This window comes from Pituophis catenifer, unplaced genomic scaffold, assembly GCF_029215685.1.
Source record: "Pituophis catenifer annectens isolate HBS135680 unplaced genomic scaffold, rPitCat1.0.hap2 SCAF_3, whole genome shotgun sequence".
In the NCBI taxonomy this organism is placed as follows: Eukaryota; Metazoa; Chordata; class Lepidosauria; order Squamata; family Colubridae; genus Pituophis; species Pituophis catenifer.
Genome location: NW_027256883.1, coordinates 200,087,212 through 200,111,503, shown reverse-complemented (window position 1 = coordinate 200,111,503; position 24,292 = coordinate 200,087,212). Strand labels below are relative to the sequence as shown.

The 24,292-nt window shown below is 38.4% G+C and overlaps 1 protein-coding gene across 5 annotated transcripts; it reads right to left on the bottom strand.

Moving 5' to 3' along the window:
• Positions 1-1,615: 1,615 nt before the first annotated feature.
• On the bottom strand, positions 1,616-22,061 carry RAE1 (ribonucleic acid export 1). 5 transcript variants are annotated; one of them, XR_011600281.1, is made up of 15 exons: positions 21,979-22,061; positions 19,626-19,722; positions 18,813-18,917; positions 18,042-18,134; positions 17,421-17,507; positions 16,229-16,315; positions 15,249-15,320; positions 13,585-13,692; positions 12,953-13,059; positions 12,767-12,842; positions 11,350-11,544; positions 9,751-9,836; positions 7,415-7,448; positions 4,174-4,197; positions 1,616-3,218 (listed from the first exon to the last, which is right to left on the bottom strand). XR_011600281.1 is itself a non-coding variant. In XM_070941762.1 (14 exons), exons 2-13 carry the CDS (start codon positions 19,713-19,715, stop codon positions 7,445-7,447), a joined length of 1,110 nt encoding a protein of 369 aa, XP_070797863.1. In that variant the 5' UTR covers positions 19,716-19,722; positions 21,979-22,061; the 3' UTR covers positions 1,616-3,218; positions 7,415-7,444. The 5 variants fall into 5 exon arrangements, 4 of the variants coding, with proteins under 4 accessions (XP_070797863.1, XP_070797864.1, XP_070797866.1 ...); XM_070941762.1 differs by lacking the exon at positions 4,174-4,197; XM_070941763.1 differs by lacking the exons at positions 4,174-4,197; positions 7,415-7,448.
• Positions 22,062-24,292: the final 2,231 nt, after the last annotated feature.

Here is a 24,292-nt window from a genome sequence, read left to right as displayed (position 1 = left end):
ATTTGCTGAGCCTGTCTTCTATAATTATCAAGAAAACCAAAACAAGGAATCTGACTTTTGGGTGGTTCCAGCTTCCTAAGTTTGATAAGCACCTAAAGCAGTGGAGTTTTTAATTTTAATTTCCTGTAATTTTATTTCGCTTTTTAGTTTGGGCTGATTAAACCAAGCCTTCCAAACTTTCCTTTTTCAACCTGAAATAGATACAAATGCTGCCATCTTCTGGCTCAAGTAAAGTGTACAGTATCAACAATTCTTAAAAAAAATTTTTTATCATTCATCCATATATTTATTTACACAGTGGGCAGTTAATTTCTGAAAAACTGTTTTTCAGTGCCAGGCCAAATATCACATACAGGTATTTATGTGGCTGTTCAGGAACATAAATTAACATATGCGCTTTGTTATATTTTTTTAAAAAATATATATTTAAACAATTTCATAGAAAAGACTAACCAAAAGGGAAAAAAAAGGAAAAAAGTACATTACTTATTTATGCTTAGAAGACACACTGCTTTCTTAGAAATTAAATTGCTTATGAAGAACATGTGACACTTGTATGCAGGATTGCTTGAATCCCATCCATTTCTTGTTCTTTATTGATTAATAAAAGTTTTCCATATAGTTATATAAAAACTCCTTTTACAACCCTGTAATCCTTGTCCGGGGTAAAATCGGAGCAACTGGAGCTGAACGTTTACTGTCCGGATGCCCTTCCTGATGCCTACATGTAGCTTTACAGATTTTATCACCTTGTTTTAGTAGAAATTCCAGTTTTTATTAAAGTTGTAGTGTTTCTGATTTGATCCCTAAAGTGTCTCAAGGGATTGGGGTCTGCAGGATTTATTTATGTAAAGTTTTCATAGGGCTGTTTGAGCAAAGTCGATTGCCCTACTGTATACCAGTTAACAAAAATATCTGTAACAAAACGAGTATCAGTTAAAAACAAATATAACAATTATATAAGTGTAACAATTAATTGGCCTCAAAATTATTGTGCTCTTTCAGTTGTTATAATCATTCTGTCCCAAATGCCCAAGGACCCTACAAATGCCTTAAAGCAGCTATGCCTACTATGGAATTTGTACTTACCAAAATATTGTGGACATGTGCAGTCCTCAATTTACAACAGTTGGAATTTTGGTTATGAAATGATTCAGTCATTAAATGAGTCATCATGTGACCCAGACCCATTTTTATGACCATTTTTTAATGCAAAGTTCCCAGCGGACTTTGCTTGTCGGGAGCTGACTGGGAAGGTCACAAATCATGGTCATGCGACTGCAAGACTCCACAACCACTATAAATATGAGCTGGGTGCCAAGAGCCTAAATTGCCATCAGGTGATCGAGGGGTGTGGGTGAAGCGATGGTCATAACTTTGAGGACAAGTCGTCACCTTTTCCAAGGCTGTCGTAACTTTGAACTGGCATTGAATGATCTTAAGTCAAGGACCATGTGTTTGAACAGCAAGATCAGCAAACGTGCATTAAATTGATGGGGCAAACTGATTTCCGAAGCATCTTAAATGTAGCTTTAAAGAATTAGCAGAGGAAGGATAACATTTTTCTGGGACCTTGCCATTCCAGGTCCATCTACAAGGAATCATCAACAGAGAAAAAGATATATTGTAGATTTATTCCCTCTAACACCTCTCTCTACAGATAAAGGAAGTCATATGGCCAATCACCTACAATGAGGAAGAGAACAGTCCACCAATAATTTTATTCCATTTGCTCTTTGTGAGACTTTGGTCTGCTTATACTACACACATCAGGGTGTAATGCTGATGGTGGAAGAGCTCTATTAATCCTTGTTTTGCCAGCAGTGCACCAAAATTGCCATCTATGAACATGTGGGAGGAATTATTAAAATGATTCCACTAGTAGTCCCTATATAATATTTTTAATACCTGGCAAGAACTGATCAATAAGAGTGCCAGAAATGAGAAATAAAGGAAAGTTATTGTTTTTTTTGTGTGTGCGCATGGTAAGGGAACAAACTGATGGTATGATACAACAGGGTATAGAATAGAATCTGCATGGTGAAAATTGTAAAATAAAACTTTTCTGCCATAAGCAAAGCCAATGTTTTGTGAAATCATCATGCAGGTTCATCATCTCTCCACATAGTTTTGTCATAGTGTGACAACCTATTTCAGAAATTGTTAATCTGCATTGTCTAATCTATTCATCGTCTTTTCTGTATCAATTTGGGGCAATTAAGAGGTTCCAACAAGATGCCCAATTTTTATTTTAAATCATGGACCACTTGCAAATTGTTAGACAGCTTCGTGAGCCTCTTAGTAAACAGCTCAAATTCCAGCACGAACATAACTCATATAAGAACAAATGCTGCTTTATTCAGTAGCACCATTACTGTTGAAAAGAAGCATCTTGTAAAAACCTGGCGCCTGAAGTTTAAGGGTTAATTCAACCAGGCTATGAAGTCTGTTCTTAGAAAATAAATCAAGTTCAAGGCCAAAGCATAAATAATAGTTGACTTTTCGATAGATTTCCTGAATGGAGTTCATGGGACCACAGTGTGAAAACTGATTTCTTAAAATCACCACTGAAGACATTGTGCTGAAGAAGATCAATAATAACAACCAGATTGCTGCTAAGGACACTTGCTTAACTTTCTACTGGGAAAAAAAATCAAGGTAAATTTTTCAAGAACTTATAAAGACGGCACCAGAACCAAGATGGGGCAAAAATGTAAGAATCCCAACCATGGTGAAAAGAACTGAAAATATTTTGTTCATGATTTTTATAACTCTTCATATACTGTGAACCTTTGAGAGATCTTAAAATATTTTATGCTGCTGTTTGTTTTCTCACTGTTAAATATTCCTCAATTCTGTTCCAAGTCCTGTTGGAGGAGGGAGGCAGTGCTGCTGTCATGCACAGTGCGATCCTATGCATGATTACTTGAAATTAAGCCACAGGTTAAAGGCCCGCAGCCTTCAAGTACAGGTAGGAACAAATGGCCACATGTAGAACACTTCAAGTGAATGCAGTTCCCATAAAAACAACAGATTTTTAGAAACGGGGGAAAGGAAAAGACAACTGAGCATTTCTTTCTTTCTTTTCTTTCTTTTTTTTTGTTTTGATTTTTCTTAGTTTGGCCTCATTAAAAGCACAAGGAAGAAGCCCAACTGACAGGCACGGTTAGTTAAGTTTCTGGTAGAAATTCCTTCCTCAGTTGAAGTTCTTGTGGCACCTTCAAAATAAAAAGGAACACAAGGATTTGTAAGAAAGGTTGCTTTAGAAATCATCCAATCCAAGTATGGGCGCAAGGGTCCAAACATTTATTTTATGAACCAATTAACTCACAGTGTTAGAAATGGAAAGAACAATTATTATGCTAAGATAAACTGATCAATTAATTCCTACAAAATCTGTAACATTTTGTTAGTTAAGATTCATGTATATATAATACAATATAAGAATTATTTTATTTAGGTTTGATGGTAATACTCTACTTCACAACTCCAAATTGTACTCTCCTATTACAGGTAGTCCTCAATTTACAACTATAGTTGAGACCAGAATTATCTTACGTTGTGCAGGTCATTAAGCAAATCATCACATGATCAACTACATTTTCTGACATTTTTGTGGCAGCCATTAAGTGAACGCCACAGTCGTTAAACAAATCCATTGTCTACAATGGGAATTTTTTCCCCTGGAAACTGGGAGTAAATGCCATCTGGCAAAAAAGTCATAAATCAGGGTCATTATGACCACAGGACACTGCAAATGGCTACAAATGTGAGCTGGGCACCAAAAATGGATCATGTGTACAGCTATTGGAACTTTGAATTCTGGTCATAAGAACATTTGGGGATACGTCGTAACATCAGCTAAGCAGCTGGTCATACATTAAGGAGTACTTGCTTAACAGGGCTCAGAAGTATTTCAGATTTAAAAGGGAAAACCTTCTTTGGAATATGGTACCTGTTGGCAACTCCTAAAACTAAATACATGAAGCTCAGAGTGGAAGAGTGATTCTTAGAAAAGATGCATTTTGCTGAATTAACTATAATTACTTAGTATGTTCCCCGCTACCCTTGATTTACCAGCAAGCGGTGCAAACTAAAATTTTGGGGTCTTTTGAAGATCTATTATTCTGAGATGCACACAAATAACTGATCTCTAAGCACATGCTTCAGCACCTTTTCCATGAACCTGAGCAGCTGCTAGAAAAATATAAAGAACAAAGCACATTTTCAAAGCTGACAATATTATATACACACAAACACATTCCTACTCAAACTCTGAATTAAAAGTGTCTCACAATATTGTGAGTATCTTTTGTCAATTGCTTTACAAAACATCTTAACTTGGACTTAAGAGTACCCAACATAGCATCGTAGATGTATTTAAATCCCTAATGAAGCGAATCCTTGTTTTAGCACATAAATGAAGCTTCTCAAAATCATTCTTCAGAACTCAGCAGTTTTAAAAAAAGGACAGAAACCCAGTCTGCCAAAAGCTTTACATCAGAAATGTAAAAGAACATTTACATTCTATTAATATTAATACAATATTAATATATTAATTCCTTTAGACTGTTCTAATATTGTCCAAACATATACATCGGAAGGTACAGCGTGATGCAGGGCACCTTTGAAGGAAAGCTTGTGAACAAGCTTTTCTTTATGGCTACCACCGACTAAAGAAATAGAACATTTTGCAACATAAATGCAGCAGAAACACATAATAAGCCAGTTTTAAAAGATAAAACATAATCAAATCTATGATATTGAATGGTAAATTATACTTTCAAGATGATGTAGTTTTAAGCTGAAATATTTGAAGAGAAAATTTGCAAAAATATAATTGAAATATCACTCTTTTCTAATTAAGTCCACATACTTAAGATTTAAATCAGTCCATGTTGATGTTATTGCTGTATCTCAAGTAGTTGATATACTTTATAAAAAAACAATTCTTCTCTCTTGCTCCCAGTATGGAAAATTATCAACTGCACACATTTGGGCTTGCTGACTCTTAAATGATTGACCTCAAATGAACAGTAACATTGGTTGTCCTTGTTTAACAATGGTAACTGGGACTAACCAGTGCAGTAGTAAAGCACAATATCACGTGGCACTGTCTCCAGTTACCGTCGATAAGCAAGGACCATGCAGCTCATTAAGTGAGGACCTCAAACGGATGTTGACTTCCAACTGCCTGCCAGCTTCCTCCATTGACTTTGTGAATGTGAGGCCAGGAGGAAAGGTGAAAATCGCAATCACATAAAAATGCATGACACTGCAGCTGTTGGAAATCTGGGTCAGTTGCTGAGCGGCTGGATCGTGACCACATGATTGTGGGGGTGGGGGACACTGTAATAGCTAGAATTTCAAGCACCGGTCTTGTTCAGGGCTGTTACAGTTTTCAATAGTCACTAAACGAGTGCTCGTTAAACCAAAACTATTGTATAGTTTATACTATTTTAAAAAACATATTTAAAAAGAAAATACACACACACACACACACACACACACACACAGAGAGAGAGAGAGAGAGAGAGAGTCCACGGCATGCCCTTAACTCCAGCATTTGCTGTATGGGAGCAAAACAGGCATGTTCTCTCCTCACATGCGTTTTCCAGATAGACAAAAACTCCTTGAGAACACAAGGAGAAAAGACAGTGGAGGAAAGCTTTGGTTTCTTTTATTCTATCTCAAGGGCTCAGCTCCCTCCCATTATGGACGTGCTGGAAACTGATGTCTGAGATGCCATTTGTGATTTTTGTCAGTACTAAATGACCTATTCCATCCATTTGTCATTGCTCTGGATATTTGGCTACGTAATGTTAAATAGATACTGAACTTTTTCTTTTGTTTAATAATTTTTTTTAAAGATTGGTGCTTTTGCCTTCTTTTAAAAGTAGGGGTAACTATTTTCTGTCACACATCTTAAAAGTTACTAGGCCCTGCAGATGATGCTACAGAGCTTCCTATTCCATTACTAACTGTATTAATGCTACTACTATTACTACCATTATACCTGGTTTTCAGGAAAGTAACTGCTCAAATTGAGATGTTCCCTCTAAGCTGATACTAATGGAAGAAGAGCCAGCCCACAGCATTCCTTTCCCTTGGAAGGGCAACTGGTGGCAGTAGAAAAATACTACATAAGTGGTGCACCAAAAATGAAGACCCTAAGATGTTGTCACTCTTAAGACAACTTTTGAGAAAGGAGAGCGATTTTTCTATGAGCAGTCGCAATCTGTCATGGCAGCACAAAAAACATGTCCTTTTCAAAACAGGAAGAAAAAATAACTAAGAAAAACAAAAATAATGAAGAAAACTAGACTGTAAAAACAGAAGTTCTGTTAAATCTAAATAAATAACAGAAGTTCTGTTAAATCTTTTCATGTGATATGAAAAAGGCCAATTGAATGTTTCCTTAGAGCAGTGGTTCTCAACCTTCCTAATGCTGCGACCCTTTAATACAGTTCCTCATGTTGTGGTGACCCCCAACCATAAAATTATTCCTAAGACCATTGAAAATATGTGTTTTCCGATGGTCTTAGGTGACCCCTGTGAAAGGGTCATTCGACCCCCAAAGGGGTCCCGACCCACAGGTTGAGAACCACTGCCTTAGAGAAAGGTTTCTTCTACCTTATGATTCAGTAAGGAGTAGGGTATATCACTTGATCCATCCACCTTATTTTAATTGATGGGGGCGTCTAGACTCCTGATGAAGATTTTACAAGACAACCATGCATAAGAAATAATGATCTTTAAGGTATCTTGATTCCATCCCATTAAAAGAACTTTACCTTGGGCCTAGAAGCCCAACCAACAAAGCATTGGTAGCCAAAATTAATAATCTGCCAGTCTTTTTCTAAACCATCTGTAGTTTCAGAACTATTTTAAAAAGCAACGAATTGCAGAAGTTGCAATGAGACGTTACAAAATTGCAGGCAACTGTGGTTAAGCTCTCAGTTTGGAGTTATAGCGGCACACGGCACATCTGCTGACATTTCTTAACGACTGTAGTAAATTAATGAGGATTATTGTTAAACACTAACTTCCATTCCTTTTATGATAGCCTACTCCACCAATAGCATAGCAACTGGCTTCTGGTTCATGTTTTACTTTTGTTGTATACCTAAAAGTGCCATTGTAAAGAAGGTTGTAAATATAGCAGTCAGGAGGATCCAGGGCACTGCAACTGTGTGAAACAGTTGCATAGCGCCCAGTCTGCGAGGATGATCTTAGGGATGCTGCAAGGGCTGAAATGACCATAATATCATTCGTTCAGCACTGCTGTAACTTCAAATAATCACCGAATGAATGGTCACAGGTAGAGGACTATAACTATGGTCTAGTGAAACCAGGAGTACATTGCTCTGCATGAGTAATAGGGGTCACACACATAAACACAAAGAATGGTTACCTGCTAGAATCATAATGACTTCCATAAGATTTAACTGTAAAAATGAAAAATGCTTTTTTTATAATCAGAAAGAGTATACATTTAGTCTGTATTACATTAGTTACAGTTCAGCACTCTGACACAAACATTTAAATGTTTATGAGCTACTGTCTATGATCTAGAAACAGCACAATCAGATTCTTGCCATTAAGCAATAGATTAGGGTCAGATCTGCTCTTCCTAAAAGCCTAATGCATGCGAAGGTGATTTCAAAATATTGGCATATACAAGTATTGGTGCAGTCAAAGCTTCTGCATGCCAAATATGCATTTTCTTGTGACCTTCACAGTGAAACTCTGGGTTGATTTGAACAAAATACCAGGCATGCACATACCTGCCTAACTGTAGGAAGAATTCTCTGTAGTCCTACATCTAATCTCACAGATTCACATCAAAACAATCTATGGCTCTGTTGGGAGACATTTAGATTATGTGAACTTGAAGGTAATTTTTCAACAGTGGGTAGAAGAGGGTCATTATAGGAGATGCTAAGAGATCAGGCATCCTTGTAAGGTACCAAGCAGCATGAAAACATGTGGATTAAATGTCTTGCAGATTCAGTTCTAGCACCCTCAGTTAAAACAGCATTAACTAACATTGTTCTCATCAGACCCTTTCTAATCTCAAGAGAAATAGGATATAGTATTGGGATGAACTGTCTGAAGCTGCACAAATTAACTTTTTAACTTAATGTTAGCCAATCACGAACAACAGACATGCACTCTTTATGTAGTAGCACAACCGTGTAGTTATTGAGCTGAGAAGTGTAGCAAGATTACATGATGCATAGATAAGCACAGATTTCTCATTTACAGTGAAGTTAGTGATTGCCCTCTAGATTAGAAGCAGATATATCTATATCTATATCTATATCTATATCTATATAAAATAAAGCAGACCTCTGCTAAATAATTAGTAAGAGCAATTGCCAGCTGCCTCTATTTCACTGCCTAACTCCAGATTATAAGCATTTGACCATTAGTCTATTAACGTGAAAAACATTTTAATTCAAATCAGTTTTATTTAAATAGTAGCAAATATTACAACATATGAACTTACAGAGATTGAATTGACAGAAATATCGTAATATACAAGTTCTACAGTTTTGCTCCCATTCGTTATAAATATCTATAGCATCAACCTTGAAAGAATAGTCCTTTGGCAGTCACACAGAAGATTCCGAAATGAAAATAAACTTCAACTGGAATAACATTATAAAAATCTTCAAACCATTTCTATTTGGTGGTATTCTGATTCGATCCCCATGCTTGATGATGTTGGAACTGGCATAAAAATGCTGAGGGTAAAACTGTTATTCTACTTGGGATATATCAGGGGGATGGGGGACGACACCCCTGTATTTACAGTCTGTTAGGGCACAGATTGGTTTACAGAAATAATCATATGCGACTGAGTCACAGAAGGTATTCTTCAATCTAAAACACTAGTCCTTCATTTTTTGTTGATACCACAAGCATGGGCACAGTGCAATGTTACATTTGTCCTGTTCACTCACTCCCTGTCACTTAATGCAGACCCTTGGAAATGGAAGGCAGGGTGCTAACATTTAAAATTTCACAAAGATATACGGTATCATATGGTGCTTCTACATGATACAGAGCCTCAAGGCCAATAATTATCCTTTAAGGCATTGCCTACAATTTTCAAGTTATGGTTGCATGCTAGAATTGCCGTCATCTCAAATATATATGTTTGATCTAGCTTGGGATTTTTAATCACAAATTTATTGTTCACGTTCATCGGTAGAAAAATAATGCATACAGGATAAAAATAAGAACACATTATTTTGTTCTAAGTGGACAGTCATTAAATTTTACATTTTCATTATAAAAAGAAAAATCATTGCCTTGAGTTTTTATTGAAATAGAAAGGTGACCTATAAATATAACAAAAAATACACAAAAGGTCTTCAATCACAACTGTCTTTTTAGGTTTATTTCCTTGATCCCAGTTGTTAGCCTTTCTTTTACCTCCATCAAGAAAAAAAAAAGGGGGGGTGGCTGTCTCGGATTTTTTGCAGTATTCATAATATGTTTTTCAAACTGACAAGTACCTTTAAAAGATGCAACTATTGTCTCTTGATCCAATGCAAGAAAAAGGACACACCTTCATGCACATGTCAGGCATTCCTTGCAAGGTAATTTTCCAGCCAACCAAATGTGCTTTGATGTTAGTTACAGAATATCCTCCTAAGAATTAATAGGCAACTCCAAGGAGACCAAGGGAGAGCAGGTGGCAGGAAAACAACATGGAATAATGGACAGAGTTATACTCACTACTTTTTATTTCTAGGTTTTAGTTCTTCGGCCGCATTGCGCAGAAAGATATAGTTTTTCTTTTGGGGATTATAGAATTCATGCCCCTGGGGAACAAAAAGGTTGAACACAACATTATTGTATAAACCTGAATAACTGCGCACAATATTTGTGGTATTCAATTAGATTTTTCTTCACAATTACTAAGCACTCATTAACGCTATAGAAACCTTTAGTCCAGAGTAAAAACCAGTTATTCCTCGACTTAAAACTTTATGTGAAAATATATATCTGAAAAGCAGTTCTCCATTTAAATATCCATGCAGGGGCATTAAGAGAAATTCTGTATGCAAGAGAAATTAAATTGAGACTGTCAGCTAAAAAGCAAGCTTGAAGAGAATAAAACAATTGCTAAGTGACAGAAATTCCAGTCCCAATTGCTGTTGTAATCTGAAGATTACCTGAAGTTCTATCACCAATAGGGTGAAAGGGAAAGGAGAAATTATATATATTTGTATATAATAAGAAAGAATAGATCTATTTATACTGTGGATAATGTACTAATTTTTCCAATAATTCTTTGTTATCTATCATCAGAATATGTAACACAACTGTAACAGATCTATAGGTGGTTTGGTATTTTCACCTTCTTACCTCTGCCACTTCAGTTAAAATTTGCTATGAAAACTTAATACTGATTTTCTACTTGGTACCAGGTCTTGCACCACCTTAAGATGGAGTTCAGTGGCATCAAAATGTTGAGGTGAAATATGATGAGAATTCTTTTCTGAATCATGTACTATGCCTAATGCCTATCATTAGCCATCTGAAAAATAAGTTTTTCCTTACAAAAATGTGGTTGGTATTCTGGAAGATTTCACATTTGCTAATGAAGTAGCAAATAAAATATTCTGTCATATTAGTATGTCATACAGGTAGTCCTCACTTAACAACCACTGTTCAGTGACCAAAGTTAGGTTAGTTATGAGTAGTTCTTGGTGTTGTGACCACTGCGGTGCCCCCATGATAATGTGATTGAAATCCGGGTACTTGGCACCCTGTCTTCATTTATGATCTCAGGGTGTGCTTCAACTGTCCTCACCCAAATATCTCTCCCACCCCCCCACTTTTTTTTTCTGTCTGCCTTGCACTCCAATGCCCCTGTCCCACCCCCAGCTTCATCATTTCTTCCACCTTTTGCTGATCAGATGTGTGTGGCATGGCCCTGCCTGAGGCAGCTGCTGGCTGTGTGAGGCCTTCCCAAAGGCAGGAGTGAAAGCGAGTGCAGAAGGGTAAGAGAAGCATGAGATCCTATCCTAACAATCAGAACTAGGACTACCAATACTACTGTCGCTCAATGGCATGGTCATATTTCGCTCCCATCACTTAGCAATGGAAAATCCAGTTCAATTTGGGTGGTTAAGAGAGGACTACCTGTATTCAAAATCCTTTATATTTTTCAACTACTAAGCACATTATTAGATAGATCTCATTGGAAGTGTGTTCCAATTGTTAGCTACAGCAATGGAGACGTTTACTAGATATTTCAATGCACTGGAGAGGCTGAATTTTCCTAACAACTGCTAGTTGATAGAAATTATCTTAAGCAAACTCAATTACCTTTGACCAGTCATAACTAGAAGCATATGCAAATATGTTGCCATTATGGTTGAAGCAGCAAGCAGATATTGGCTGGTCTAGCTGTTCAGATGTTTTTAGCTTTGTTCGTGCATCTTTATCCCAGAAACTGAATCTGCCATCGGACCCCACAGTTGCAAGAGTGCCATGGGCAGGATGGAAGGCAATCCCATTTACCTGTTCAGTAAAAATTAAAAAATAATTTGAATGTTCACATACTCTCAATAATGAAGATTGAAGTCCCACCTTACCAAGCTTATAATTTTAAAAGTATGAGAAACAAAATCAATCAGGAGAAACAGTAACTATTTCCACAACCAGATGACTTGTATTCTAAAGTACAGAACAAAAGCTGTGTAGTTGTGGCACAAAAAAGCTCCAAATAATAGCTTCACTTTACTCTGCAACAATCAACTCTGGATTCAGTTCTGACACTTTATTTTAAAAAGGATTCACAATAATTGGAATCAGTTCAGTTAAGCGAAATAAGCATGAACTGGAAACCTAAGAGGGACAGAAGGATCTGAAAATATTTAACTTTGGGACAAGAAGACTAAGAGGCATAGGGCAGCACTCTTCAAATACTTGAAATGATATATCACAAAAGAAAATCAAGACCTGTTATCTACCATTTTGGAATTCCACCAAATAATGGATTCAATATACAGGAAAGCAAAGCCCAAGTGAATGTTAGGAAAACAACAACCCTTCCTAACTGTAAAAGCAGTTTGATAATGACTGCAATTATTAAATACAGCGGCCTCTCCTTGCTGGTTGCGGTCAGAGCTACTTTAGGTCAGCTTCCCATACTGACATGACTGGATTCAGAGAACAACAGCTTTGAACAATGTGATTCTTAAACAGCCAGTATCCTTCACAATTGGTTTAGTAATCTGAGTTTAAATTCAGCAATATATGGTAGGCTGCCAACTGCAAACTCTGCTTTTGACAATGAGACAGGACTGCTTTCCCATATGGGTTGGTGATTAAAGCACTCATTTTCATTACTTTCCTCACCATCATATTTTATTCTCGCAAAACAAATGATTGCAATTAATTTATAAGGGCAAGAATGAAAAGTACGCTTAGGAGCCATTAGTCAAGTAATGCAAACATTTGAAGTAGGAAGGGTTGTTCTTTTCATTTCCTCAAGCTAAATCATAATTGCTTTACCTGTAGAATTTAATCAGAACCAAGCTTTTATATTAGCTAAATTCTGAATCCTACTTATCAAATATACTAGAGTTTGTCAGAGAAGGTTTCCACTCAGATGTGTGATATTAAATGAAAATGTACTAAGAAAACAGAGCAATTATTTTTGCAATTTATTATAAATATCCATTTTTCTCCTTTAATTTGTCCTAGAGGAAAGTTACTGCGCAATGCACAAAATACTTACTGCATAGATATCCTGAGGCGCAGATGTGTTTGTACCATTGGATCGATGGCATTTGAAGGTAAAGTTGTCTTTGGCGCTGAAAAAAAATGCATTCCTTCATTTCACTCTGCATGCAACACAGTTATTCTAAAAGCCTGCACTTCTTGGCATTCAAAAGTAAACAGCAAACCATTTCCAAATACTTACGGATTTGGTGGGTTAATATAATGAATGGCAACTCTTCCTTCAATGCTTCCAAGGGCAAAGCCTGTTGGTTTGTTCACTTTGTCTTTGAAAATAGCCACACAGCGATGCTAAATAAAAGGGACTCTATTTTAATCAGGTACTTTCATATATGGCAGTTACAGCTTTCTATTGATCCCATTAGGAATAAGAAACCAATGCTAGCATTACAGGTAGTCCTTAACTTACAACAGTTTATTTAGTGACTGTTCAAAGTTACAATGTCACTGAAAAAGTGACATGACTGTCATTCACACAACCGTTGCTCAAGCTCAAGTGATCAAAATTCAGTTGCTTGGCAACTGACTCATATTTATGACAGCTGCACTGTTCCTGGGTCATGTGATTGCCTTTTGCGACTTTCTGACAAGCAACGTCAACGGGGAAGCAGATTTACTTAACCGTGTTGCTAACTTAACAACTGCAGTGATTCACTTAACTGTGGCCAAGAAACGTCGTAAAATGGGGCAAAATTCACTTAACAGATGTCTCTCTTAGCAACAGCAATTTTAGACTGAATCGTGGTCATATGTTGAGGACCATCTGTTACAATTAAAAACAAGCCATACTGCGGAAATCAAGAAAACTCAAGTTACCTGATGTTTAAGTGGAGAGTCTATCCTTCTAAATTCAGAAGGCTGATTGTCTAACTGGTAAACTATCAAGCCCCTTTCTGCAGTAGCAACAACAGCCATGGGATATATCTAAAACAGGAGAAATTGCGTGAGTACAGACCGAGAATGTTCAACTCTGATTTTATATAGTTATTTATTTATTTATTTATTTATTTATTTATTTATTTATTTATTTATTTATTTATTTATTATTTATTTATTATTAGATTTATATACCGCCCTACTCCTGAGGGACTCAGGCGGTGAACAGCCAAGAGATAAAACACACAGAATTACAAAATTTAAATTTAAAAACAGTATAAAAACCTAATTAAATAAATTTGGCCCAGAACAGATTAAAACAACCCTAAAATTTTAGACAAATTTAAAATTTACAATTAAAAAGGGAGGTTAGGCCAGGCCAGCCTGTTGGAATAAAAAGGTCTTGAGGGCGCGGTGGAAGGTGCGTAGATCCGGGATCCTCCGTATCTCCGGGGGGAGCTCATTCCAGATAGCAGGTGCCCCAAAGAGAAAGCTCTTCCCCTGGGGGCCGCCAGTCGACACTGTTTGGCCGACGGCACCCTGAGGAGAGGGTACTGGCCGGTGAGAGGCTACTGGTGGCAGCAGGCGGTCCCGTAGTACCCAGGTCCTAAACCATGGAGTGCTCTAAAGGTGGTAACCAAAACCTTGAAGCACACCCGGAAGACCACCGGGAGCCAGTGCAGCTCGCGCAGGAGAGGTGTTACATGGGAACGCCACGTCACTCCCATAACCACCCGCGCGGCCGCACTCTGCACCAGTTGGAGCCTCTGAGTGCTCCTCAAGGGGAGCCCCATGTAGAGAGCATTACAGTAGTCCAGGCGGGAAGTGACGAGGGCATGAGTGATTGTGCGTAAGGAGTCCCGATCCAGAAAGGGACGCAACTGCGAGCCCTCTCCGTGGGGGCCAACGACTCGCCCCCAATAGTCAGTGATGGCACCAGCTGACTATATCGGGACGCCGGAAACCACAGCCACTCGGTCTTGGACGGGTTGAGCCTGAGTCTGTTTCTCCCCATCCAGATCCGCACAGCTCCAGGCACCGGGACATCACTTCAAGGGCATCATTGGGGTGGTCCGGGGTGGAGATGTACAGCTGAGTGTCATCAGCGTACTGATGGTACTTCACCCCGAAACCACAGATGATCTCACCCAGTGGCTTCACAATGTTGAACAGAAGGGGCGAGAGGACCGACCCCTGCGGCACATATAAGGCGCCTCGGGGTCGACCTCTGCCCCCCTGCCAACACAGACTGTGACTGGTTGGAGAGAAAGGAGAACCACCTTAACACAGTGCCCCCCACCCCCAACTCTTCCAACCGGTGCAGCATGATACCATAGTCGATGGTATCAAAAGTCATTGACCATGTTACATAAGCCAGTTATGTAGTAAAGAGTGTTTTATTTCACATTCACATCTAAACAGCAAAGTATTTAAAACAAAATTCAATCACATGCTTTTTTCCTGCAGTAACAGTACATCTATTTCATTATCATAACACATAATACAAATACCGCTAATTACCACAGTATAGAGAAAAGATTGATAGTCAAGTGTGGCATGATTCTAACTAATCAAGGCCCGAAGGCTTCTGAAATTCATCTTACCACATCGGCACAATAGCATCGTTCAGGCAACTGCAGCGTCATCATTGGAGTGGGGGTTCGTGTATCCCAAAACTTTAAAAAAAAAAGTTCAATAAGGCCTCAATAAATTCTTTTTATGTAGTAGCAGAATGGTAATTCATCATTTCACTTTGAAATGCCTCCAAACCCTAACTAAAATTGATTCAGGAAATATGTTATAATGAATATGGGAGACTGAAGATACAAACGAGCAAATGGTTGAATAAGTCATGCTTGGGCTCAGTTCTCACTGAAGAAATAAGGATCAATTCAAAAGACTCCCAAGCATTTTTTTTATATTGGAATTTGATATACTTAAGTAAGATTCTTTTTGGTGGAACTCTCAATATTGACTTCTCTACCATTCGAAGTACTTCAAGCATGGCCCAGTTTCTGAAAATGTACATTTTTATCAATACAGATTATTTTTCTGGAGCATTCATCTGTATTTTTTATGATTTTTAAAAAACTATTTATGTCAGGATACGAAATAAATTAGGACTATTTGCTTGGAAGCTCATCATTATTGTGTTCATCTATTTTGTTCCAATTTTCTCATCTGTTTGTTCCTTGTAGTTTAATTTTTAATCTGCTGCATTTTTAAAAAGCATTGCTAAAAATAGTGTTACAAATGTAATAGACAAAAAACAATTGCTCCTAACTGTAAAAAGTTCAAAGTATTTCACATATATCCTTTATAATATTCAGAGATAGATTGGCACTAACTGGGAAAGAATATGTTAAATGGATATTATAGAATAGAGACTTCCCTAAATAGATTGATACTTGAGTCAACCATTAGATTTCACCCTCGAGTTCATTCACTTGGAAATAAGTCTCACATTTACAGGAATGCATTGCACCTTACTCTACTATATACTAGCAATCATTTTTCCATAATAATTATTACACAGAATTGCAGAAAATCTTTTTACACATTAAAAAAAACTTACAAGACTTACCTTCAATGTTTTATCCCAACTTCCAGTCATCACACAACTATAATTTGTTGCTTTAATCCAATGGACAGTCTTTACAGGAGCTTCATGCTGAAGAATATATTTAAAAGAATATTGAATTACTTCCCATTCATGCAATTACAGATTTAATTTTTTCTATAAAAAAAAATCACTGGCCTAAGCCTTGCCTCTGCAATGCTTTTGGTAAGGCTCTTAGTTTTTTCCTGTGCTCTTCAATTTAATATAGACTTGTTACATTTCTGGTCCCATTAAAAACACATCAAGTTTTAATTCAAACCCACAGATCTCACTCCATTAGCACTAAGATCACATTATATTTCAGTCAATTCATAGTTTTCAAATATCTGGAAACTACCTTATAGAGGAGGAATAATGTGAAAAGTGTATATTACCGTGTTTCCCCGAAAATAAGACCCTGTCTTATATTTTTTTGAACCCCGAAATAAGTGGTCTTATTTTTGGGGAGGTCTTATTATTTTGGGGCGTGTGGAACAAGATGGGGCTCCTCTTGCCGTCTTCCCTGATTTCCAGCTCTGTGTTTAAATATTTTTGGGGAAGGCTTATTTTCGAGGGGAGGCTTATTTTATCGCATGCACTCAAAATCCCAATTGGGCTTATTATCAGGGGATGTCTTATTTTCGGGGAAACAGGGTACATTCCAATGAAAAATATATAATCAATTTTTTATCCCACTTAAGAAAAAAAAAATCTTAGGGACAAGACTGTGTGATCAAAGCATCATGTATAATTTCTTCATTTAAAATGTTTGCTTTTGAACATACCCTAAAATATTGACAAAGGTTTGTATCCTTTCTTAGAAATTGGAATTAAAGTGAGGCCAATTAATTAGTATACATCAGTGGTCCCCAACCTTCCTGACTCGACCGGCAGCGGCAGGGATGGGGTGGGGATGGTTTTGCACATGCAACCTAATCCTGCGCATGTGAAAATGGAGCTCTGCATGCTTGCTCGTTTGCACAGCCTGGTTCCCAATAGGCCACAGACTGGTATGCACAATCCCTCCGTTTGAGTATTCTGCACTCTGCAAGGAAACTTTTAAGTATTGTTTCTAGCAAGCTTCCCCCCACCCCCCGATTTTGTGGAAGAAACGTTCATCAAAATCTTTAGTGTTAAATTTGTTACAAAGAAAACAATGTCCATTTGAAAATTGTACCTGTGCGATTTGTATTGCTTGATTACTGTTAAGATCCCACATTTTGGCAGTTTTATCACAGGACCCTGTGAACACTTTACTTCCGTCCTATTAAACAACAGAGAACAAAAAAACTATGTATTCCATAGTGCCTACTGAGAGTGGAGACATTTTAAAAAGAAATATAGGTAGTCCTCGGTTACAACAGTTCATTTAGTGACCATTCAAAGTTACAATGGCACTGAAAAAAGTGACTTATGATCATTTTTCAGTTACAACCTCTGCAACATTCCTAGGATCATGTGATCAAAATTCTAAGAACCATGTTACTAACTTATCACCTGCATTGATTCACTTAACAACTGGGGAAAGAAAGGCCGTAAAATGGGACAAAATGTACGAAACAAATGTCTCAGTTAATAACAGAAATTTTGGGCTCCATTGTGGTCATAAGTTGAGGACTACCTGTAACGTGATTTTTAGTGGTTAAACCTCTAAAATGGGGTTGCTTTTCTCATTCCAGGATAATTTCCTCCACTAAAGAAATTGCTTTCAAACAGTGGTTTTGATCTCACATTCCTCCTCCTCTGAAAACCACTATAAACCTTTTAAGTACATCTCTTCTGAAATAATGGAACGTACATCACTCCAGCAAACATCTAGTACTGGTCCTGTATGCATCTGTTGGGCTTTTGGAATAGTTTGCCCGTTATCTTGGATTTCCCAACAACGAACCTGAAATAAATGGAGAACATTTGTAAATATGAATGAAACAGCACTTGGAATGTAAGTATTTTACCGTCTTTTTGACAATGAAGTACATTTAGCTTTATAAAAATGCAACAAGGTGTTAAGATTAGACTATCGACCAAGAAGCTCAATTCAAGGCCTTTGAAATCAATTTATATAGCAACTGGGCCACACTTCTCTTAGCAGTTTTCCATTCCATGAGAGAATATTTCATAAATAGAAACCAGAAAAAAAGGTGTTTTTTGATGAAACAGACACCAGCTCATGGAAGCCCAAGCAACAATAATACCTTGCTCCAGATTTAGATATTGTAAAATATCAATTCTACTTTAGTGCATCGTCAGAAAAATGTAAAATTAATGAAGTTTGACGAAATGAAATCAATTAGTAGCCCAGTCCTGAAATTTTTACCTAACTCATTTAATACTGTGAGAGGTTTTGTTCTGATACCTTTAAAACAAACTATTAAATTGCAGCACTTCTTTACTATTAATACTTTTTACAAGCCCACTTTGTTTTATAGAGGTAGCATGCAATTACCTTAACCATTGCCCATTTACGGATATCACATTTTGTCTGCTAGATGCAGTCATATTCCATGCAGCAAATGCAGGGAAAGCTGAATGCATGATATGCCTTTGTCTATTTTCATTTGTTACTTACATCATTTGCCCATGATCCTGCAATAAGGAAATTACCCGGCAATGTTGGTGGGCTGAAAGCCAAACAACCTATGCTGTCATCAGGTGGGGAAGTAACTTCAATATCCTGGAAAAAAGTCAAAGGTAAAATGTGTTGTAAACACACATATCATACACTTTTTAAAAATCCAATTAAATCCAAATTGGGTCACAGCTACACTTCTACAATGGAAAAAAAACCTTAGAAAAATAAAATTACAGTTTGCTCCAATAAATATCTGCATTTAAATCTCATATCAAAAATGATATACTACAGAGAACATACTCACATAACCTAAAAATGATGTGTTTTGTGAGCAAAAAATATCTATTCCGTATAACACTTTATAACATCAATAAACTACTCTTTCTTCCCTTCCTTTCTTTTGTCAAAGAACCTATTAAATCATATATAGCTTTCAAGGTTTGCATACTTCAAAAGTGAAGTGGAAATATGAAAGATCAAGCTCTTTTAAAAAATAGCAGAGGCTTGTGTCCTTGTGTGAGGTCCAATGCACTTTTTTCTGAATATTCTTAAGGGTCTACAACTGTAGTAGCTATTTGAATGACAGTTCTAACAGCTTCTTTATTGCAGTCTCAAAATCTCACAGCAAAAAATGCATAAACCTAAACCAATATTTGAATTCAGCTATAGGAATTATACACATACACTAATAGGCAAACTTGCCATCTTTGGGAACTTAATAATTTCAAAACATTTATGTGAAGTAATTTGATTTAATTTAATTTAATATTTAAATTTTAGTTTTTCTCATGGCATCCAGTGGCTTAATACCTTCATTGGGTTGTGATTATCTGTAGCAGTGCTGCCAAACATGCTGGTGCCTCCAGTTCCAAATCCTGATGTTGACCCAAACAAACTCATCTTGGTCCTGTTATAAGAATGCAAATGAATATCTGGAAGTTATTTATTATCCAATTACCCAACCATCAATTTACCCAATTATCCTACAGCATCCCCCCCCCCCCCCCCCCGCGCAGCTAACATCCGGCATAGATGACTAAGGAGTATGTCAGGCTATTTTCCCAGTGGCCTTCTAGGCCAGTATTCAGCTAAGAAGTGCATGGGCTCTTCGGCGTCTCCCACGTTCCAGGACATGTGCTGGTAGGTCACACCTCTGCCAGGTATTGCTGCCTTCGCCTTTGCTACTCCTGCACTGTTCCCCCCAACTGTGGCGAGCCCAAGGACTGGGCTCAACAGGGTGTTCAAAAATCAATATAACATATTAAATAAATAACTCTTATTGTTAATATAGGCTGCTTTTATAATTGAAAACAGTTTACACAGAAATAAATGTAAAAACAGCATCAACTCATGCCTCTTTTTTCATCTACAGTTACTCTCTAGACAGGTGATATCTGTCCTAGGCTTAAGGCCTTTCCAGCACATTATCATTTACAGTATTTGGCAAATCTTTAGTCTGAAACCTTATCAAGCTTTAACTTCAAAATTGCTTTATGTGAGATTTACATGGGCTTAAGCACTCCAGTATCTTCTACAACATATTTAATCTTGGGTTTATACTTTCAACTGAAGTTTATTTAATCTGTATATACTGGCCACATTATCTTTTTATTTTTAATATGGAGAGGAGCTTTCTTTACAAATTTTAATGTTTCTTAAAATACACTACATTACATTCTAGGACAGCCAATAAATAACACTTCACTGAATGGAACATGTCTGTGGGCAGAATCGTAAGGGTATTCGTTAGATGTGAATTAGTTAGAGCTACTTTGGTACAGGGATTCGGGTGCTGGGAGACGGTGAGTTTGAACAGATCCCACTCCCTCCACTCTGTCCTCCCCACGTGTCATTAGATTTTAATGTTTGGTTTTAATTTATTTATGTTTTAATGTATTTTTAATGATTGTGATCCGCCCAGAGTAACCCTATGGTAAGATGGGTGGCCAATAAAAGAGGGAGGAAGGGAGGGAGGGAAGGAAGGATCTCTTAGTCATGTCCCAAAGGTGCTTTTTCAGGAGGCAACTGAACTTTCTTGTTTTTTGTTTTTGAAGACGTTTCGCTTATCATCCAATAAATTTCTTCAGTTCTGACAGGATAGTGGGAAATGGAAGGACTACTATCCTGTCAGAGCTGAAGAAACTTCTTGGATGAGAAGCGAAATGTCTTCAAAAGGAAAAAAAAACAGAAAGTCCAGTTGCCTCCTGAAAAAGCACCTTTGGGACAACCATGAATGACTGAGAATCCCTTAGGCACGAAAGACTGGGTGACTTCTGATCAGTCACTCTCAACCAAACCCACCTCATGAGGTTGTTGTTGTGGGGAAATAGGAGAAGGGGTATTTATATGTTTCTTGTCTTGAGACAGATCCATCCATTTATTTTTTAAAACTTGGCAACTTCTAAGATGACAAGACCTCGACGCCCAGAATTTCCCAGCCAGCACTCAGGCCGAATAATTATCTTAAAAGTTGCCAAATTTGGAAAAGAAAACAAACAACTGGTATAGATTTAGGTAGCAGCATGTCCCATTGCATTCAACGGGCTCGTCTTTCAGAACCGATGTGGATGTTGCCATCAGATCATTCCGGTATGGACTCAGTAGTACTCTTGACAGCCGGATTCTGGGTTTCCATGGGAACCAAAATGTCCCCTTGGGTGGCCAATTTTAGTTCAGAAAGTCTCCCTTCAGCCTCAGCGAGAGTCACCCCCAAACCCAGCCCCCTTGACTGACTGAGGGACAGCGAGGAGCCACACAGTATCTGACTTCTCTCCTCGCCACGAGTGGGGACTGCAGGTCCAATAACCTCAAGTGAGCCGGCTGGGAATTATGGGGAGAGCGGTCCAACGCACCGAGGACGGGACGCCGGTTAAGGGAAGAGCACGACCGACTAGGAAGCGGTAGAGGGCAGGCAGATGCTCTCTTCCGAGCAGAGTTGGGGAAGTAAGGGAAGCTATTTACCTCTACCGGTAGTTTTATCGGCGCCCCGTCCGCCTCAACGGTCCTCAGAAAAAGACAGGGACCCGGAGAGCGAAGTAGGACGAGGGAGCCCTTAAGCCGCCTCGCCTACTTCGGAGACGCTTTTCCGGAGAGGAGCCTTATCCGAGGAGACAGACACGCGACTCGGGCCTGCCGGGAGCAGAGAAATAAATATTACACCCACCTATCAATCCTCCGTTTCCCTCAAACCAGCACGCCGGTCAGGACGGTTGGGATTGTCCGCGAAGCCTAGGCCCTTCTTCACTGCGCATGCGCCAAGCCAGGCCCGTTTCTCATTCGTCAATAGAACTGGCGGGTTAATGGTGAGGCGTGACGTGTTGGCGTCGGTCCCTTTCGCTGGGTGGGCGATGTTCTTGCTGAACGTGCTGTAAAAGTAGCCGCTCGAACTTGGGGTCTCGGGAGTGTGCTAGATGCTCACCCACTCAGCCTCCTGGCCATATAGCAATAGCACTTAGACTTATATACCGCTTCACAGTGCTTTAAAGCCCTCTCTAAGGCAGGGGTCTCCAACCTTGGCAACTGTAATCTTGGCGGACTTCAACTCCCAGAATTCCCCAGCCAGCAAAGCTGGCTGGGGAATTCTGGGATTTGAAGTCCGCCAGGCTTACAGTTGCCAAGGTTGGAGACCCTTGCCCACAACAATCTGGGCCCTCATTTTACTGACCTTGGAAGAATGGAAGGCCGAGGCAACTTTGAGTAGGTGTCCCAAAGATGCTTTTTCAAAAGGCAACTGAACTTTCTGGATTTTCTTTGAAGACCTTCTTGGATGAGAAGCGAAACCGGGGTGAAATGCTCTGGGTTCAGACCGGATCGCCCAATTCAGTAGCGATGGTGGTGGGTGGTTCGGAGAACCGGTAGTAAAAATCCCTGCGCACCCCCGTGCCCAGCTGAGCCGTGCGATCATCAGGGGCTGTTTTTTTTACTTTTAAAAGCATTTTTTCTATAACCTCTTCGGCTGAAAAAATGCTTTTAAAAGTAAAAAAAAAAAGCCTCTGATGATCGCGCGGCTCAGCTGGGATCGTCAGAGGCTTTTAAAATCATTTTTTTTGCAACCTCTTCGGCGGCGGAGGTTGTAGAAAAAATGCTTTTAAAAGTAAAAAAAAAAAAAAGTTGGCCATGCCCACCCAGTCACATTACCCCCCCCAACTAAGCCACACCCACAGAACCGGTAGTAACAAATGTTACATTTTACCACTGAGCGAAACGTCTTCAAAGAAAAACCAGAAAGTCCAGTTGCCTCTTGAAAAAGCGCCTTTGGGATAACCATGACCAGGATGACTGAGAATCGCCATAGACACTTGAGTCAGTGAGACTCAAACTGCTGGCAGCCGGCAGTCAGCAGAAGTAGCCTGCAGAACTGCATTCTAACCACTGTGCTACCATGGCTCTTGCTGTGGATTTTACTAAGGGGGCTGCTTAAAGACTGATGGGATGCTAATGATTCCATTTAAATCCCAAAGGTGCTTTTTTTCAAGAGGCAACTGGACTTTCTGGATTTTTTTTCTTTGAAGACGTTTCATTTCTCCAAGAAGCTTCTTTAGCTCTGACCGGATGGTGAGGAGGGGAAGGATTTATACTCCTTGCACACAGCTGGTTATTTGCATTCTTTTTACAGAGTTGTTGAGGCCACTTAGAGGTTTCTTCAGTCAGAGCAGAAGAAGCTTCTTGGATGAGAAGCGAAACGTCTTCAAAAGAAAAACCAGAAAGTCCAGTTGCCTTTTGAAAAAGCACTTTTGGGACAATCATGACTTGGATGACTGAGAATCTCCATAGAGGATTGCATCTGAAGTGTGTTAATGGATCTTTCACCTGTGTTTTTCTCCAATAGAAAATTATTTATGAGCTGCATTAGTGAGTATTGAGGACAGGATATATACTGAATGCTGTTTCTTACTTGGAGCCAATATTATTTTTGATCCAATGGTTTTCTTCAGTATCGTCAAAAGATATATTACTCACATAGAGGTAGTCCTCGACTTACAACAGTTCATTTAATGACCTTTCGAAGTTACATAGGCACAGAAAAAAGTGACATGACCATTTTTTACACTTAAAACCTTTGTAGCATCCCCTTGATCATGTGATCAAAATTCAGATGCTTAGCAACTGTTTCATACTTACAACCATTGCTGTTTCCCAAGATCATGTGATCACCTTTTTCAACCTTTTAACAAGCAAAATAGGGAAGCCAAATTCACTTACCAATTTATCAACTGCGGTGATTCACTTAACAACTGTGGCAAGATAAGTTGTAAAATTGGGAAAAATTCATTTAACAAATGTCTCACTTATCAACAGAAATGTAGGGTGTAAGTAGAGGACTACCTGAATATAACTGTTCCTTGCCTTTTGGAAGAAGGCTGTAGTCACAACATTTAAACTAGGGGGAATCCTTAACAATTTTTCCATTTGTATTTGATTTCATTAAGTTGTAAACTATAAAAAAAACCTGATTCTTTGGCTTATTTAAAATGTAG